The 19,290-nt window shown below is 37.8% G+C and overlaps 4 protein-coding genes across 4 annotated transcripts; all 4 read left to right on the top strand.

Annotated features, from left to right (window-relative positions):
• Positions 1-3,481, top strand: LOC308684067 (olfactory receptor 2A12-like). The gene is made up of 3 exons (XM_081355095.1): positions 1-73; positions 460-571; positions 755-3,481. The coding sequence occupies exons 2-3, from the start codon at positions 533-535 to the stop codon at positions 1,799-1,801; spliced, it is 1,086 nt and encodes a 361-aa protein (XP_081211221.1). The 5' UTR covers positions 1-73; positions 460-532; the 3' UTR covers positions 1,802-3,481.
• Positions 3,482-4,811: 1,330 nt separating this feature from the next.
• LOC308684069 (olfactory receptor 2A12-like) lies at positions 4,812-8,292 on the top strand. The gene is made up of 3 exons (XM_081355098.1): positions 4,812-4,884; positions 5,271-5,382; positions 5,566-8,292. Exons 2-3 carry the CDS (start codon positions 5,344-5,346, stop codon positions 6,610-6,612), a joined length of 1,086 nt encoding a protein of 361 aa, XP_081211224.1. The 5' UTR covers positions 4,812-4,884; positions 5,271-5,343; the 3' UTR covers positions 6,613-8,292.
• A 2,126-nt stretch (positions 8,293-10,418) lies between these two features.
• Positions 10,419-11,423, top strand: LOC308683439 (olfactory receptor 5K16-like; the record flags this gene model as incomplete). The annotated part of the gene is made up of 1 exon (XM_081353911.1): positions 10,419-11,423. One exon carries the CDS (start codon positions 10,419-10,421, stop codon positions 11,421-11,423), a length of 1,005 nt encoding a protein of 334 aa, XP_081210037.1.
• A 6,722-nt stretch (positions 11,424-18,145) lies between these two features.
• LOC308683438 (olfactory receptor 13C2-like) lies at positions 18,146-19,063 on the top strand (the record flags this gene model as incomplete). Its single annotated transcript, XM_081353910.1, has 1 exon — positions 18,146-19,063. The coding sequence occupies one exon, from the start codon at positions 18,146-18,148 to the stop codon at positions 19,061-19,063; it is 918 nt and encodes a 305-aa protein (XP_081210036.1).
• Positions 19,064-19,290: the final 227 nt, after the last annotated feature.

Genomic DNA, 19,290 nt, shown 5'->3' with positions numbered 1-19,290 from the left:
ATTCATTCTGTGCACATTTTCCATAGTTATGTTCAACAAATGAACCAAGGCTCCGAATGCTTGTGTCAAAGAGGTATGTTATGTTATTACGCCTCCTGATGGTGACTTTTGCAAGTGTCGACAAGTTAAAATATGGGCTTTTTGTATGTATTTTTTTTTCTCACCCCATTTTTTTAAAAACTTTCTTAAGGAAGAATGGGAAACGAAAAACTTTTTTAATTTTAACTGCTTAGTAAATATACTTATACATAGGGCTATGTAGGCTATCCATACAAGTCAGAGGAAAATAATTTCATAAGTCATCTATTTTTATGCAGTTTTACTGTAATTATTATTAGTTATTACTGTTACAATAAGTTTGTACAGTATCTATTTAGCAATAGATTCTTAATCTTTAAGGCATGTGTTTTATGTTGTCACATGCTTCTATCGATTTACTCCTGCCTCATTTTCCTCAAGTCTGTCGGGAGAAGGGTTGATCCATGAACTAAAGTCTCAAGTGCAAGAGAATGATCTACTATATATTTGACTGATGGCTGGTGAAATAGTGAGATGGTGGCACCAGGAGAAGGTAGACTACGTGTTTCCTCTGTTTTTCTTCTATGGTTTTACTGTAAAAGACACTTATTATTAGTTCAATATGAGTATGTTATAGAATATTCAAGCATTTTCGTTCAGAAATGCACTGTGACTAGAAATTAAATTATTACCGGTACTTGAATATTCTCTGTTTTTGAGTGTATTTCTATAACAGTTCTTCATCACAGGTGACATAAAAAGCCAGACAACAGCTGTCATGAGCTCCATGCAGTCAAACTCCTATGCAAATGAGACCTTTATTCGTCCAGCAACATTTTTCCTCAATGGCTTTTCTAATGTTCCATATGTGAAATATTACTATGTGTTCTTGTCTTTGGTGTATGTTGTGACTGTTTTAGGGAATTCATTTATCATGTGTATCATTTATTTGGCCCGCAGACTTCACACAGCCAAATACATTGCTGTTTTCCATCTGGCCATTTCTGATCTGTGTGGAAGCTCAACTTTGATTCCAAATATCATTGACACATTTTTGTTTGAACACCAGGACGTTTCATATGAAGTTTGCTTCGTAAATATGTTTTTTGTATATCATTTCATGAATCTGCAGTCTTTGACCATACTTGTCTTGGCTTATGACAGACTGGTTGCTATTTGTTTTCCTCTATGGTATCATGCCATTGTTACCAAAACAGCCATGTATCTGATCATAGGGGTTATTTGGATTTTATCTGGGACTTATTTTTCTGTACATGTGGGTTTGCTGAATAGACTCTCTATTTGTAGTTCTAATGTGGTTAATAGTTATTTCTGTGATTATGTCCTTGTCTATAAATTAGCTTGTAATGATAATTCCTTAAATTTACTGATGGGAAAATTTTGCTTTGGTTTTCTGATTTGCATGCCTCCAGTACTGATCCTCATTTCATATTTCTGCATTTTTCTGGCTTTGCTTAAGATTGCTCATGGTGCTGACCGAATTAAAGCCATAAAAACCTGCACTTCACATCTCATGTTGGTGGCAGTTTTGTATATCCCACTTTTAATCAATAACATTGCAGCTGCCACAGCACCTATCCATCCAAACTCCAGGTTAATTAACAATTCTTTGACGCAGACAATACCACCTATGCTGAATCCCATCATATACACTCTTAAGACAGAAGAGGTCATGCAATCCATAAAAGAACTGTACAAACGACGCAAGGTGAACACAACTCAGGAAAGAAATATAAAATTCTATTGGAGAAATCAAAACTGATTTAAAAGGGTTTGTTTCTTATTATTATATTTAACTTATTTCAGTTGAAATGCTTTCATTATCTGCTTGAATGAGACTGTGTGCTTCTGTATTATGTATAAAATAGACATGCTTGTATGAAACAACCCTCTGTATTACTGTACATTTTCTTTCTTTGACTGTGAAACGCTTTGAAACACTCCTGTCACTGTGAATTTATAATATTTTTCGATGTTTCTTTTATCATAATTAGTCACTTATTCCTACCATGTGTAATGACACATTAGCAGGTGTTTGTTGCTTTTGCGGGGTGAACTTATTTTCTTGAGAGTGTCCCAAGACTATATAATGCAGGCATATTCTTCAATGAACTTATTCCTTAAATTATTGTACATTAAAATAAAAAACAATTAGTCAGCTATATGGAATTCATTCGCAATGTATAACGCAAAAAAGACACTGGCATTAATATACAAACAATACCATGGTTATTATTTTTGTATAAATATCATTAAATGTGAGAAAGATTCTTAAAGGGTTAGTTCACCCAAAAATTAAAATTCTGTCAGTAATGACTCACCCTCACGTTGTTCCAAGACTTTCGTTCATCTTCGGAACACAAATTAAGATATTTTTGATTAAATCTGAGAGCTGGCTCACTCCTTCATAGGCTGCTAGGTTATCGATATCTGCCAGCCCAGAAAAGCAAGTAAAGACATTGTTAAAATAGTCTAAGTGTCACCTTTCAACGAGAATACTTTTAGTGTGCAAACCGCCCCAAAAACAACGACTTTATTTAACTATTAATTTTCTTCTGTGTGGGCCTCTGAGTGAGTTCATGTTGTGTATAACGCCAATAGTGAGCCTACTTTCTGACGTACAACCCAGAAGCACTGCGCTGTGCCAACACATGCGAACTCACTTTTGATTTCATCAAAAATATCTTAATTTGTGTTTCGAAGATGAACAAAAGTCTTATGGGGTTGGAACAACATGAGGGTGAGTAATTACTGACAGCATTTAAATTTTTGGGTGAACTCACCCTTTAATGTTTTTACACAAAAGAAAAAGATCCCTTATGGAATAATTCTGATTTTACAGTGGTAGGCTAACAATAACTGTAGCAACTGTGGCGATTGCTAACTAAGGTTACCTTGGCAAATCAGCTTTGTTTTACACAGGATATTATATAGCAACAGGAACATTGACTGTTAAAGACACAAATTAATTAAATAAAAATAATGGTAAAGTTTACTACTCCCCATGGAGTAGCCACAGTCTTAACAGTGGTTAGGTTTATGCAACTGGCTAGGTAATGCTTGTGGAACAGCAAAAATAAATATCTGTTTCCCGATAACCACATGCTTTTAACACGTTATCAGGCATTACCAGAGCAGGATGGGGGCTGTCACGGTGTGGGTTTCGTGTCTTGTTCCTGTCTGTCATGTGTTCCTCTGTCCTGTCACATGTTTTGCAGTTCCCCGTTAAGTTGATTAGTCTTCCCAGGTGTTTTCTCTTTGTCACACCCCCCTTGTTATCTTGTTTAGCTGGTTAGTCACTGTATTTATACCCTGTGTCTTGGTTCAGTGTTTGTGGGTTCTTGTCATTTGTGATGTTGTTTTAGTTTGGTTGTTCTGTTCCCGTGTCTTGTTCCCTTATCTAAGTCTGTCTTGTTTCAAGTTTATTTAATAAATCTGTTGCTTTTGGATCCTGCTTCCTCCGTTGATTCAACCCTGCATCGTCACAGGGGCTGGGGGCTTCTGGACTTGAGTTTATGTTTGGGCCCTACATTACAAATTACCTCAACTAAACAAAAATACACAAAATTTGAAAAACTTCCTAGGACAATTAATATGTAACATCAAAGTGTAGAGGTGTTTAAGTCATTACAATACAAAAAATACAGGATGTGCTCACTCAGTTGAGAAAAGATCAAACCCCTAAAATAACACATTAAAAGCCAGAGATGAACAGTAGTATTTTAAAATGTATTGTTGTCATCTGTGTCCACTAATGTCAGATTCTTAATCTAATAAGAATAAAAAGACACTGTATGGCAATTACAAATGAAATTAAATCAGTATCAATAAAATCCATCTTTGGATTTACACATACTGTTTAATGCAGCTCAGATGGCATGAATCAGTTTACACAGAAAAAAAAACACATCTTTGATCACCAAAATTACATATTTAAAAGCTTTTTCCTTAAAAAAAAAATCTGCATGCCTCAAAATAGCTTGAATGTAATTCTACATTTTAATATGCAAATTAGCCCCGCCTCCACTCCAGCTCAGAGATCCACTCGCTGACGATCAGATGTTGACCTGATTGGTTACAAGGTAGTTTGTGACGTCAGAAACACCAGCAACTTCAAACCGCGATTTTGAGACTGTCTTTGGTTCAGTGCAGTTTTAAAGAGAAAATACTCAGCAATGGTGCTGACTAATTTGCACATGCTTTGTCTTAAAGTACATTAAAAACACCACATAGACATATAAACAACATGAGCGACTGAAAGGGAACGTCTCGGTTACGTATGTAACCCTCGTTCCCTTAAGGAGGTAACGGAGATGTAGTCCCGTCGCCACTACTGCTGGTCCACCACTGACTCCAGACAGCTCGGCTCCTCAGCGAAAAACAACAGGTGCGTGCATCCGCTTCCGTGTTTATACCCGCGCTGTGAGGCAGAGCGCGAGATGCAATTCACGCACGCCAATGTGCATTGGCTTGTTTTAACAATACCTGAAGATGGCAGGCTCCCTAAGCATGATCCTAATCAGTCATTACGTACGACTACATCTCCGTTCCCTCCTTCAGGGAACAAGGTTTTCATACGTAACCGAGACATTATTTCCATCGTTGGTATAAGTAGCAGTGGGTGGTAATGGACAAGAAATGTACAGTTTTCTACCATGTTGCTGACAAAGTTTCTTTAGTCATTCGGCAGTCTTGCAGCCTGAACCCCTGCAGGAAATCCACCCTTACATTGTTCCCCCCAGTGATCAGGTTGTGTTTACAAACCTACAATCATTCATTCTGTGCACATTTTCCATAGTTATGTTCAACAAATGAACCAAGGCTCCGAATGCTTGTGTCAAAGAGGTATGTTATGTTATTACGCCTCCTGATGGTGACTTTTGCAAGTGTCGACAAGTTAAAATATGGGCTTTTTGTATGTATTTTTTTTTCTCACCCCATTTTTTTAAAAACTTTCTTAAGGAAGAATGGGAAACGAAAAACTTTTTTAATTTTAACTGCTTAGTAAATATACTTATACATAGGGCTATGTAGGCTATCCATACAAGTCAGAGGAAAATAATTTCATAAGTCATCTATTTTTATGCAGTTTTACTGTAATTATTATTAGTTATTACTGTTACAATAAGTTTGTACAGTATCTATTTAGCAATAGATTCTTAATCTTTAAGGCATGTGTTTTATGTTGTCACATGCTTCTATCGATTTACTCCTGCCTCATTTTCCTCAAGTCTGTCGGGAGAAGGGTTGATCCATGAACTAAAGTCTCAAGTGCAAGAGAATGATCTACTATATATTTGACTGATGGCTGGTGAAATAGTGAGATGGTGGCACCAGGAGAAGGTAGACTACGTGTTTCCTCTGTTTTTCTTCTATGGTTTTACTGTAAAAGACACTTATTATTAGTTCAATATGAGTATGTTATAGAATATTCAAGCATTTTCGTTCAGAAATGCACTGTGACTAGAAATTAAATTATTACCGGTACTTGAATATTCTCTGTTTTTGAGTGTATTTCTATAACAGTTCTTCATCACAGGTGACATAAAAAGCCAGACAACAGCTGTCATGAGCTCCATGCAGTCAAACTCCTATGCAAATGAGACCTTTATTCGTCCAGCAACATTTTTCCTCAATGGCTTTTCTAATGTTCCATATGTGAAATATTACTATGTGTTCTTGTCTTTGGTGTATGTTGTGACTGTTTTAGGGAATTCATTTATCATGTGTATCATTTATTTGGCCCGCAGACTTCACACAGCCAAATACATTGCTGTTTTCCATCTGGCCATTTCTGATCTGTGTGGAAGCTCAACTTTGATTCCAAATATCATTGACACATTTTTGTTTGAACACCAGGACGTTTCATATGAAGTTTGCTTCGTAAATATGTTTTTTGTATATCATTTCATGAATCTGCAGTCTTTGACCATACTTGTCTTGGCTTATGACAGACTGGTTGCTATTTGTTTTCCTCTATGGTATCATGCCATTGTTACCAAAACAGCCATGTATCTGATCATAGGGGTTATTTGGATTTTATCTGGGACTTATTTTTCTGTACATGTGGGTTTGCTGAATAGACTCTCTATTTGTAGTTCTAATGTGGTTAATAGTTATTTCTGTGATTATGTCCTTGTCTATAAATTAGCTTGTAATGATAATTCCTTAAATTTACTGATGGGAAAATTTTGCTTTGGTTTTCTGATTTGCATGCCTCCAGTACTGATCCTCATTTCATATTTCTGCATTTTTCTGGCTTTGCTTAAGATTGCTCATGGTGCTGACCGAATTAAAGCCATAAAAACCTGCACTTCACATCTCATGTTGGTGGCAGTTTTGTATATCCCACTTTTAATCAATAACATTGCAGCTGCCACAGCACCTATCCATCCAAACTCCAGGTTAATTAACAATTCTTTGACGCAGACAATACCACCTATGCTGAATCCCATCATATACACTCTTAAGACAGAAGAGGTCATGCAATCCATAAAAGAACTGTACAAACGACGCAAGGTGAACACAACTCAGGAAAGAAATATAAAATTCTATTGGAGAAATCAAAACTGATTTAAAAGGGTTTGTTTCTTATTATTATATTTAACTTATTTCAGTTGAAATGCTTTCATTATCTGCTTGAATGAGACTGTGTGCTTCTGTATTATGTATAAAATAGACATGCTTGTATGAAACAACCCTCTGTATTACTGTACATTTTCTTTCTTTGACTGTGAAACGCTTTGAAACACTCCTGTCACTGTGAATTTATAATATTTTTCGATGTTTCTTTTATCATAATTAGTCACTTATTCCTACCATGTGTAATGACACATTAGCAGGTGTTTGTTGCTTTTGCGGGGTGAACTTATTTTCTTGAGAGTGTCCCAAGACTATATAATGCAGGCATATTCTTCAATGAACTTATTCCTTAAATTATTGTACATTAAAATAAAAAACAATTAGTCAGCTATATGGAATTCATTCGCAATGTATAACGCAAAAAAGACACTGGCATTAATATACAAACAATACCATGGTTATTATTTTTGTATAAATATCATTAAATGTGAGAAAGATTCTTAAAGGGTTAGTTCACCCAAAAATTAAAATTCTGTCAGTAATGACTCACCCTCACGTTGTTCCAAGACTTTCGTTCATCTTCGGAACACAAATTAAGATATTTTTGATTAAATCTGAGAGCTGGCTCACTCCTTCATAGGCTGCTAGGTTATCGATATCTGCCAGCCCAGAAAAGCAAGTAAAGACATTGTTAAAATAGTCTAAGTGTCACCTTTCAACGAGAATACTTTTAGTGTGCAAACCGCCCCAAAAACAACGACTTTATTTAACTATTAATTTTCTTCTGTGTGGGCCTCTGAGTGAGTTCATGTTGTGTATAACGCCAATAGTGAGCCTACTTTCTGACGTACAACCCAGAAGCACTGCGCTGTGCCAACACATGCGAACTCACTTTTGATTTCATCAAAAATATCTTAATTTGTGTTTCGAAGATGAACAAAAGTCTTATGGGGTTGGAACAACATGAGGGTGAGTAATTACTGACAGCATTTAAATTTTTGGGTGAACTCACCCTTTAATGTTTTTACACAAAAGAAAAAGATCCCTTATGGAATAATTCTGATTTTACAGTGGTAGGCTAACAATAACTGTAGCAACTGTGGCGATTGCTAACTAAGGTTACCTTGGCAAATCAGCTTTGTTTTACACAGGATATTATATAGCAACAGGAACATTGACTGTTAAAGACACAAATTAATTAAATAAAAATAATGGTAAAGTTTACTACTCCCCATGGAGTAGCCACAGTCTTAACAGTGGTTAGGTTTATGCAACTGGCTAGGTAATGCTTGTGGAACAGCAAAAATAAATATCTGTTTCCCGATAACCACATGCTTTTAACACGTTATCAGGCATTACCAGAGCAGGATGGGGGCTGTCACGGTGTGGGTTTCGTGTCTTGTTCCTGTCTGTCATGTGTTCCTCTGTCCTGTCACATGTTTTGCAGTTCCCCGTTAAGTTGATTAGTCTTCCCAGGTGTTTTCTCTTTGTCACACCCCCCTTGTTATCTTGTTTAGCTGGTTAGTCACTGTATTTATACCCTGTGTCTTGGTTCAGTGTTTGTGGGTTCTTGTCATTTGTGATGTTGTTTTAGTTTGGTTGTTCTGTTCCCGTGTCTTGTTCCCTTATCTAAGTCTGTCTTGTTTCAAGTTTATTTAATAAATCTGTTGCTTTTGGATCCTGCTTCCTCCGTTGATTCAACCCTGCATCGTCACAGGGGCTGGGGGCTTCTGGACTTGAGTTTATGTTTGGGCCCTACATTACAAATTACCTCAACTAAACAAAAATACACAAAATTTGAAAAACTTCCTAGGACAATTAATATGTAACATCAAAGTGTAGAGGTGTTTAAGTCATTACAATACAAAAAATACAGGATGTGCTCACTCAGTTGAGAAAAGATCAAACCCCTAAAATAACACATTAAAAGCCAGAGATGAACAGTAGTATTTTAAAATGTATTGTTGTCATCTGTGTCCACTAATGTCAGATTCTTAATCTAATAAGAATAAAAAGACACTGTATGGCAATTACAAATGAAATTAAATCAGTATCAATAAAATCCATCTTTGGATTTACACATACTGTTTAATGCAGCTCAGATGGCATGAATCAGTTTACACAGAAAAAAAAACACATCTTTGATCACCAAAATTACATATTTAAAAGCTTTTTCCTTAAAAAAAAAATCTGCATGCCTCAAAATAGCTTGAATGTAATTCTACATTTTAATATGCAAATTAGCCCCGCCTCCACTCCAGCTCAGAGATCCACTCGCTGACGATCAGATGTTGACCTGATTGGTTACAAGGTAGTTTGTGACGTCAGAAACACCAGCAACTTCAAACCGCGATTTTGAGACTGTCTTTGGTTCAGTGCAGTTTTAAAGAGAAAATACTCAGCAATGGTGCTGACTAATTTGCACATGCTTTGTCTTAAAGTACATTAAAAACACCACATAGACATATAAACAACATGAGCGACTGAAAGGGAACGTCTCGGTTACGTATGTAACCCTCGTTCCCTTAAGGAGGTAACGGAGATGTAGTCCCGTCGCCACTACTGCTGGTCCACCACTGACTCCAGACAGCTCGGCTCCTCAGCGAAAAACAACAGGTGCGTGCATCCGCTTCCGTGTTTATACCCGCGCTGTGAGGCAGAGCGCGAGATGCAATTCACGCACGCCAATGTGCATTGGCTTGTTTTAACAATACCTGAAGATGGCAGGCTCCCTAAGCATGATCCTAATCAGTCATTACGTACGACTACATCTCCGTTCCCTCCTTCAGGGAACAAGGTTTTCATACGTAACCGAGACATTATTTCCATCGTTGGTATAAGTAGCAGTGGGTGGTAATGGACAAGAAATGTACAGTTTTCTACCATGTTGCTGACAAAGTTTCTTTAGTCATTCGGCAGTCTTGCAGCCTGAACCCCTGCAGGAAATCCACCCTTACATTGTTCCCCCCAGTGATCAGGTTGTGTTTACAAACCTACAATCATTCATTCTGTGCACATTTTCCATAGTTATGTTCAACAAATGAACCAAGGCTCCGAATGCTTGTGTCAAAGAGGTATGTTATGTTATTACGCCTCCTGATGGTGACTTTTGCAAGTGTCGACAAGTTAAAATATGGGCTTTTTGTATGTATTTTTTTTTCTCACCCCATTTTTTTAAAAACTTTCTTAAGGAAGAATGGGAAACGAAAAACTTTTTTAATTTTAACTGCTTAGTAAATATACTTATACATAGGGCTATGTAGGCTATCCATACAAGTCAGAGGAAAATAATTTCATAAGTCATCTATTTTTATGCAGTTTTACTGTAATTATTATTAGTTATTACTGTTACAATAAGTTTGTACAGTATCTATTTAGCAATAGATTCTTAATCTTTAAGGCATGTGTTTTATGTTGTCACATGCTTCTATCGATTTACTCCTGCCTCATTTTCCTCAAGTCTGTCGGGAGAAGGGTTGATCCATGAACTAAAGTCTCAAGTGCAAGAGAATGATCTACTATATATTTGACTGATGGCTGGTGAAATAGTGAGATGGTGGCACCAGGAGAAGGTAGACTACGTGTTTCCTCTGTTTTTCTTCTATGGTTTTACTGTAAAAGACACTTATTATTAGTTCAATATGAGTATGTTATAGAATATTCAAGCATTTTCGTTCAGAAATGCACTGTGACTAGAAATTAAATTATTACCGGTACTTGAATATTCTCTGTTTTTGAGTGTATTTCTATAACAGTTCTTCATCACAGGTGACATAAAAAGCCAGACAACAGCTGTCATGAGCTCCATGCAGTCAAACTCCTATGCAAATGAGACCTTTATTCGTCCAGCAACATTTTTCCTCAATGGCTTTTCTAATGTTCCATATGTGAAATATTACTATGTGTTCTTGTCTTTGGTGTATGTTGTGACTGTTTTAGGGAATTCATTTATTATGTGTATCATTTATTTGGCCCGCAGACTTCACACAGCCAAATACATTGCTGTTTTCCATCTGGCCCTTTCTGATCTGTGTGGAAGCTCAACTTTGATTCCAAATATCATTGACACATTTTTGTTTGAACACCAGGACGTTTCATATGAAGTTTGCTTCGTAAATATGTTTTTTGTATATCATTTCATGAATCTGCAGTCTTTGACCATACTTGTCTTGGCTTATGACAGACTGGTTGCTATTTGTTTTCCTCTATGGTATCATGCCATTGTTACCAAAACAGCCATGTATCTGATCATAGGGGTTATTTGGATTTTATCTGGGACTTATTTTTCTGTACATGTGGGTTTGCTGAATAGACTCTCTATTTGTAGTTCTAATGTGGTTAATAGTTATTTCTGTGATTATGGCCCTATATGTAGACTAGCTTGTAATGATAATTCCTTAAATTTACTGATGGGAAAAATTTGCTTTGGTTTTCTGATTTGCATGCCTCCAGTTCTGATCCTCATTTCATATTTCTGCATTTCTCTGGCTTTGTTTAAGATTGCTCATGGTGCTGACCGAATCAAAGCCATAAAAACCTGCACTTCACATCTCATATTGGTGGCAGTTTTGTATATCCCACTTTTAATCAATAACATTGCAGCTGCCACTACACCTATCCATCCAAACTCCAGGTTAATTAACAATTCTTTGACGCAGACAATACCACCTATGCTGAATCCCATCATATACACTCTTAAGACAGAAGAGGTCATGCAATCCATAAAAGAACTGTACAAACGACGCAAGGTGAACACAACTCAGGAAAGAAATATGAAATTCAATTGGAGAAATCAAAAATGATTTAAAAGGGTTTGTTTCTTATTTATTATATTTAACTTATTTCACTGTTGAAATGCTTTCATTATCTGTTTGAATGAGACGTTGTCCCTCTGTATTTTGTATAAAATAGACATGCTAGTATAAAACAACCCTCTGTATTACATTTTTTTTCTTTGACTGTGAAATGTTTTTTGAAACACTCCTGTCACTGTGAATTTATAATATTTTTCAATCTTTCTTTTTTCATAATTAGTCACTTATTCCTACCATGTGTAATGACACATTAGCAGGTGTTTGTTGCTTTTGAACTTATTTTCTTGAGAGTGTCCCAAGACTATATAATGCAGGCATATGCTTCAGTAAACTTATTCCTTAAATTATTGTACATTAAAATAAAAATCAATTAGTCAGCTATTATGGCACATGAATCCTTTATTTTCCATTCATTTGCAATGTATAACGCAAAAAAAAAAGACACTGGCATTAATATACAAACAATACCATGGTTATTATTTTTGTATAAATATCATTAAATGTGAGAAAGATTCTTAAAGGGTTAGTTCACCCAAAAATGAAAATTCTGTCAGTAATTACTCACCCTCACGTTGTTCCAACCCCGTAATACTTTCGTTCATCTTCGGAACACAAATTAAGATACTTTTGATGAAATAATATTGAATATCTGAATATTTTTTGTGCGCTAACCCCCTTAACGACTTTATTTAACTATTCATTTTCTTCTGTGTGTGCCTCTGAGTGAGTTCACGTAGTGTAACAGCGCAACACTTCTGGGTTGTACGTCAGATAGGCTCACTATTAGCCAACGCTAGTCATGTGTGTGATGCGTGTGATGCTGGCCAATAGTGAGCGGCGGTGAGCCTACGTTCTGACATACAACCCAGAAGCGCTGCGCTGCGCTGCGCTGCGCTGTTACACTACGTGAACTTACGTTTGATTTAATCAAAAATATCTTAATTTGTGTTCCGAAGATGAACGAAAGTCTTATGGGGTTGGAACAACATGAGGGTGAGTAATTACTGACAGCATTTTAATTTTTGGGTGAACTAACGCTTTAATGTTTTTACACAAAAGAAAAAGATCCCTTATGGAATAATTCTGATTTTACAGTGGTAGGCTAACAATAACTGTAGCAACTGTGGCGATTGCTAACTAAGGTTACCTTGGCAAATCAGCTTTGTTTTACACAGGATATTACAAAGCAACAGGAACATTGACTGTTAAAGACACAAATTAATTAAATAAATAGAATGGTACTGTAAAGTTTACTACTCCCCATGGAGTAGCCACAACAGTCTTAAAGGAGAACTCCGGTCAATTTTAACACTGAGCTCATTTTTTTGTACATTTGGAGTGCTGTCAATACAGAGAACAACGACAAAAATCGGTGTTGCCTACACCGAGTAATTCTATTTTTAAAATTTGCACCCTGTTGACTTCAATGGGGCAAGTACTAAACCTGCTTTTAGCCTCTTAACATCCTTGATGTGTCATTACAAGTGCACAGAAAATGTGAGTGATTCCTTCTGAGTGAACACGAGTGAATCTGACTGCAGTAGATGTGAAAGATATGTATAAAAATGATGTTATTTAAGCCAGCGCAAATACCTGTGTTTACATCCTGTTTTCGGTTGAAGTCCAAAGTAATCGATTGCCGAGTTCACGCGCGTGATCATAGGTAACTAAACCTATGCGCGTGAACTCGGCAATCGACTACTTTGGACTTCAACCGAAAACAGGATGTAAACACAGGTATTTGCGCTGGCTTAAATAACACAGCCACTGTCTTTGGTTCAGTGCAGTTTTAAAGAGAAAATACTCAGCAATGGTGCTGACTAATTTGCACATTAAAAACACCACATAGACATGATTGATTTTCACCACAGGGGGACTTTAAGAGATTGTTGATTGTTTGATGTTTTATAGGCTACTTTTGTAAAATATGAAACTAAAACCGCCAGTAGGTGGCTGCAAGTCATAAGACATGCTGGCTTTATTGTCATAAGCCAGGTTTGATCTCTCAGGTTTTGATTTTTCTCTAGCTGAATACGAAATCGCCCCCTATACCCTCAAATAGGGCATTATTTGAAGGGACAGCCATTTGTAGTGGTGTCTGAAACCATAGTGGTAATTATCGAGTGCACTCATTCTATCCCACATTGCACCGCAATAACGTCTGTACAGCCAATGTACACTCAACGGCTGTCGGAATTTGCTCACTCGGTTTCATTCACTCCTTCAAGTGAACTGTATTAGTGGACTAAAGTAGGGAATGGTGATTGAGGGTTTAGGGGGCGATTCAGCATATGTTTTATTTCCCTACATGAGCTCATGCACAGCTGTTTGTGTTTACAATCAATGTGAGCGCTTATTGGTTTACACCTGTTTCTCCTTGCTCTGATTTCTCTACTATTTTAGGTCACTGGGGTTTTCTGCTCTGTGCCAGATTATTGCTGGTCGTTGCAAGCCAGTGTTTAGCTCTCAGTCTAGTTAATTACTCACCTTGTCAAGTTTTGTTCTGTCGTTTTTGTCTTGCCTGTTATCTGCCTAGTTGCCCCTCTGCCTAGTGCAGTCTCCCTCTCTGACTGCTGTCCAGGGGTGCGTCTCCCAAAAGCATCGTTAGCCAACTATGTTCTCAGTTATGGCCAACCGCCTCCTTCTTCCCACAATAACGAACTGTTATTTTGGTGCCAAAACCCGGGAGTAAGGAGGAACGCGCTGTCAAAGAGCCCTTGCCGCTGTGGGGAATTCGCAGTGCCATCGAGCATGGCTGTGCGGAGTCTGTCGCCATGGACGCTCGAGGCGGTGTGGTGGAGTGAGTTGCCAGGGGGTCGGTCGAGCGGTCGTTCCAACGAACATTCGCAAACAGCATCGCAAAATTGTATGTTTGAAACGATAGCTCTCGACCTGTGGTTAGAAGCATAGGTTCTAGTTTGCATGACATGTGGACTTAATAAATCCTTATATTGAGCAAAATAAGCAAGCTGACATTCAGTACACCTGTGTCTTTTATTTAAAATACATACAAATGTCATTTACGTCTTTTAGTTTGTCAAGAGATTTAAAGCACAGTTTTTAAAGACAGCGCATATGCAAACGTGCTTTAGTACGTAAGAACGAGCCTATGATTGAATCTGGAAATAAAGCAAAATAACTGAGAAAAATGAAAAATAGTCCACAGATGCCTCAGATCTCAAACAGTTTTATTAAAATTTCTCCACCATGTGCGTTTTTATTCACCATGTGAAGTTTTATTTAACAAAGTTCGGGAGGAGCACGTTCAGGTAATCAACCAATCAGCTCAAGAGGAAGCCAGTATAAATAAAGCCTTTCCTCACCTCTGTCTAATGTCAAGTTTCACAGCATCCCTTCACCACCCCATCACCTCACTCTAGGCTGGTTTCTATCCCAGTAAAAGGGACTCCCCCTTTTACTGGGATAGAAACCAGCCTAGAGTGAGGGTTCGGGCAAAATTCTGAGCTCGGAGCCCTCCCCCGGACAGCATGCCAAATACGCTTAAAATACTACATCTGGTTTAATGTACGTGTGAACTCGTGAAATGGTTTTTGGAAACAGTCGTGATTAGGAAGTTGATTTCTTCAAGGATGCATCATACTATGGTAGTGAAGCAGCGAGTTAGGTCGGTGTATGGGTAACACACCCCTGTATGGCTGATTCTGCCAGCTGGATTCTGCACTCGCCTCTCCCTGTTGTTAGCTTCTGCTGGACCTGCACATATAGCCTGCACTCTTGCCTGTTTACTGTTTTAATCTCCTGATGTCTTTATCATTGTGACATGAATGAGTTAAATCCTACATTCAACCAATTTGTTCAAAATACTAATTTAATTCATTTAGCAAATTACTGTATTTATGAATGGGTAGGCTAATTGAATTATCTTGGAGTCCCCCTTGGTTGAAATTGTCTAAGGATAAATACCAGTTTATAACGACAGTGGAAATGCGGCTAATAATTACTGACCGGCATGTAACTGAACAAATCAAACGAAGATAAACAGTAGGCTGTGCCCCGAACTGGGGAGGTCCCATGGACTGCAGCCCAGTCAAACTGTTCAAGTTTATTGAGGTTGTAAAACCTCTCACTGCTTTTCGCCATGTTTACACACAAAGCAAAACCATCACTTCTGGTGTTGTGACGAATTGTAACGTATTTTCAGAGTGAAACGGAATACTGAATGAGAAAACGGTGGCTTGTTCAAACTGATATCATCAGAGAAGGAAGCTTATTCCGGAGGGGAAGTATATTTTCAGATTTTGATTAAAGATAACAAAGACAAAAAAAGTGCACTAAGTTGCACAGATGAATTGTTTACCACAAGACTAATAATGTGCGCTAACAAAGTAAATAGGGTCAATTTTGATTTCATGCTGACTTATTCATTTGCATCATATGGACTCACAGAAATAGATTTTTCATTTGTGTTCATCTTCTTTTCACTGTGCCCAAATAAGACGCAATGCAACTACAAGATGCAAAAAAAGAGGTCTTTAACTCAATTTGTTAGCAATCACATCATCTACATAGCGCAGCTGATTAGTTGCTGTTGCATCAGCAGCCAATGAGCTTGCTGCTCAACATTCAAATACTTGGCATTGTTTGCTGTTAGCAGTCTGCAGTACGCTTTCATAAACCCACTTTCTTCAGCTCCACCTGCATAGATATGAAGCTCTAGCATAAGTTCTTCCGGGAAGACTCAATTGTTACGTCACTTGTTACCTTCTCATCTATCCAATCATATTCCGATACTTATGGTATAAAAGATTGGTACTTACACACGACTGAGTTCGCAGATGCTGACGCTTCCATTCACCTCCATCCTCCCCTCCACCACCAAGATGGGTCTTTCCCTCCATCCTCCCCAACACCACCAAGATGGTCTCTTCCCTCCATCCACCCCACCACCACCAGGATGGGTCTTTCCCTCCATCCTCCCCAACACCACCAAGATGGTCTCTTCCCTCCATCCACCCCACCACCACCAGGATGGTCCATTCCTATACCTCGCAGGGGGTCGGCTGCGCCCCTGCCTTCGTCTTCAGGCAGGATATGCAGATCCGGACCCTCGGATTGCAAGCTAGGGACGGGGCCTACGCCAAAGAACTTGATTGCTTGTTGGGCTGTTAATAAATGTTAATTGTTACAGTATTTATTCTCCTGAGTCTTTCTGGTAGAACTTCTACAGGGGTTATTTCATGTGTGCTATATGTGCAGCAGCAGCATGTCTGTGAATGTATTGGCAGTAGCAAGTCTCTGTACTTGAGACTTGCTACTGAGTGCAGCGTAGCAGATCTATTCCGCCAAGACCAAATACATTAACATTTCCATATCCATTGCCATGCCAGTCTCTCAGAGAGTTGTCATGACAGAAATATGTGATGTTTGGAGGTTAATGCAACCTTACCTGTTTGCCGCTGGAGGGCACTTGAGGCTGAATTTTAATGTATTGTTACTAGGCCTGTCAAGATCCAAAAAAGATAGAAAAGAACTATAAAATTATCATTAAAGAAGTCCTAGTGACTCTAGGAGCTCCAATTCCAAGACTTCTGAATCCACACAATGTCTACATATTCATTGGTTGTTAAGCAAATATCCTTTTATAGGCTAGTTATACATCATTGTTTACATTTATAGCTCAAGATATGGGCCAAGAAATAATGGCAATACACCCAGGAGTACAAATAACAAGGCTATATGAGACAGAGACCATTTTTAATTGTATAAATACTGGGAACTATATTCTCACTAGGCGTAGGAGCACAGCTACTTGGGCGGAGTGATTAGCGCAGCACACGAGACGCCCTGTGGTGAGGAGCAGAGAGTTCGCTCAGAGTTGGAGTAACAGAGTCAGCAATTACTAGATAGTAAATTTATAGTTTACAATCATGGGTGTTCGCTGTATCTTGTCTTACAGCTTCCAAAGTTTGTAACTCCTCGTCTTTTGGCTCAAAACTATATGGTTCTGGATCTTGGTTTGATACCCAGTAAAATTCCTCTGACAATTCCTCAAAGTCAGCCATGATCACGAGTCACGTTCGCTACTAGCTAGTTAGTCACGTTTGTTTTGTTTACGGAACCATCAACAGGCCCAAGTAGCTGCGCTTCTACGCCTAGTGAGAATATAGTTCCCAGTATTTATACGATTAAAAATGGTCTCTGTCTCATATAGCCTTGTTATTTGTACACACTGTGACTATACAGATCACAACATGTAAATAGGAAAATGTTTGCATTATTTTGTCACTTATTGGGATTAGTATGCTACCTTATCCATTTACATCCAGTCTTTGTGCTAAGCTAGGCTAGCGGTGGGTGCGTCAAATAACACTTACAGAACGCACAGAAATGAAAAAGGTATGTATGGACTTATCTAACTCTGGGGGATACTGTGAATAAGCTAAAGTCCCAAAAAGTCGGAGTGTTCCTTTAACTATCCTTATCATTACTGTCAGTGCTGTGCTTTGATTGGCTAGATGACAGCTCTAGAGGTGTGGCATTGCTGGAAACTGTCAGAGTCAGTGATAGGCTTAAGAGACTGATGCTGCTTTATTCATATATATAATAAACCAGGTCTGCAGCCTGAGCAAACCTTACTAAAGCCTAACTGTGAGAATATCATATTCATTATTTATTCATTTTTTATTTTTATTATATAAATTGTAAAATTGCTTTTCTGCCCAGACAGGATGAAAAAAAAGCATTTGAACATGATTCAAGAGGTCACTGGAAACAGGAATATTTCCTTCCTGTCTGCTGGATTCTCGGGTATACCTCACATGAGATATTATTATATATTCCTGTTTATTGTCTACTTTATTTCTTGTCTAGGAAACTCCTGCCTGATGTTTGTTATCATTACGGACAGAAATCTTTACACTCCTAAATATATCGCTGTCTTTAATTTATCACTGACCGACATTTGTGAAAATACCGCTGTTATCCCTCTGCTTCTGGATGCAGTTTTGTTTGGGAATCAGTTGATCTCGTATGGATTGTGCTTGTCCAATATGTTATTTGTTTCAGTGCAGTCACTAACTCTCACTGTTCTGTCTTTTGACAGTTTAGTAGCTATTTGTTTACCACTGAGGTATCATATGATTGTGAGCCATAGATCAATGCTTGTTATGATTGGTGCTTTATGGACATTGGCACTGATGCAAACAATAACGACAGCGGTTTTCATGACTAGACTTTCTTTCTGCAGAACCAGCGTCATAATCCTTCGTTTCTGCGATCACGGGTCTGTTTTCCCAAGCTGTGTCATCATAAGTGTTTTGTTTCAGGTGATCATCATGTTTCCAGTATTTTGTATGATCTTTTCATATACATGCATAGCTGTGACATTGTTCAGAATCACAACCCCACAAAGAGCCACAAAGACATGTACTGCTCATTTAATATTAGTGGCTGTATTTTATGTGCCCATCTGCCTAAAATATGTCTTTCAGATCCTTGTAAGCATCAACACTATAATAATTATTCTTTCTCTGACCTCTGCACTTCCTCCAATGCTTAACCCTGTAATCTACACATTTATAACAAAGGAGTTTATGGCATCTGTGAAAAAGCTTATCAAAAAAATTATCATGTTTTCATCTAGAATACCAACTGTTTTCCAGTTATAGTAGGCCTATGGAATTACTCTCATCTGTACATTTGTATTAATTAACATTAAAGTACACCGTATATAGTATATTTCATAATGTTATGGAATTACTAAATGTGAAACCGTGTTTGTTTTGTGTTACTTGAAGCATACATTGTAACTGTAGCATATTTATTCTTGTGCCAATTAAAGACAACGCTAATGAAAAAAAAATATACTAAAATGTATTTGAAATAGTTGCATTTT

The sequence above is a fragment of the Scardinius erythrophthalmus genome (assembly GCF_964197995.2).
Source record: "Scardinius erythrophthalmus genome assembly, chromosome: 23".
Lineage (NCBI taxonomy): Eukaryota > Metazoa > Chordata > Actinopteri > Cypriniformes > Leuciscidae > Scardinius > Scardinius erythrophthalmus.
The sequence above is the reverse complement of the archived record's forward strand: the minus strand, read 5'-3'. Positions and strand labels throughout refer to the sequence as shown.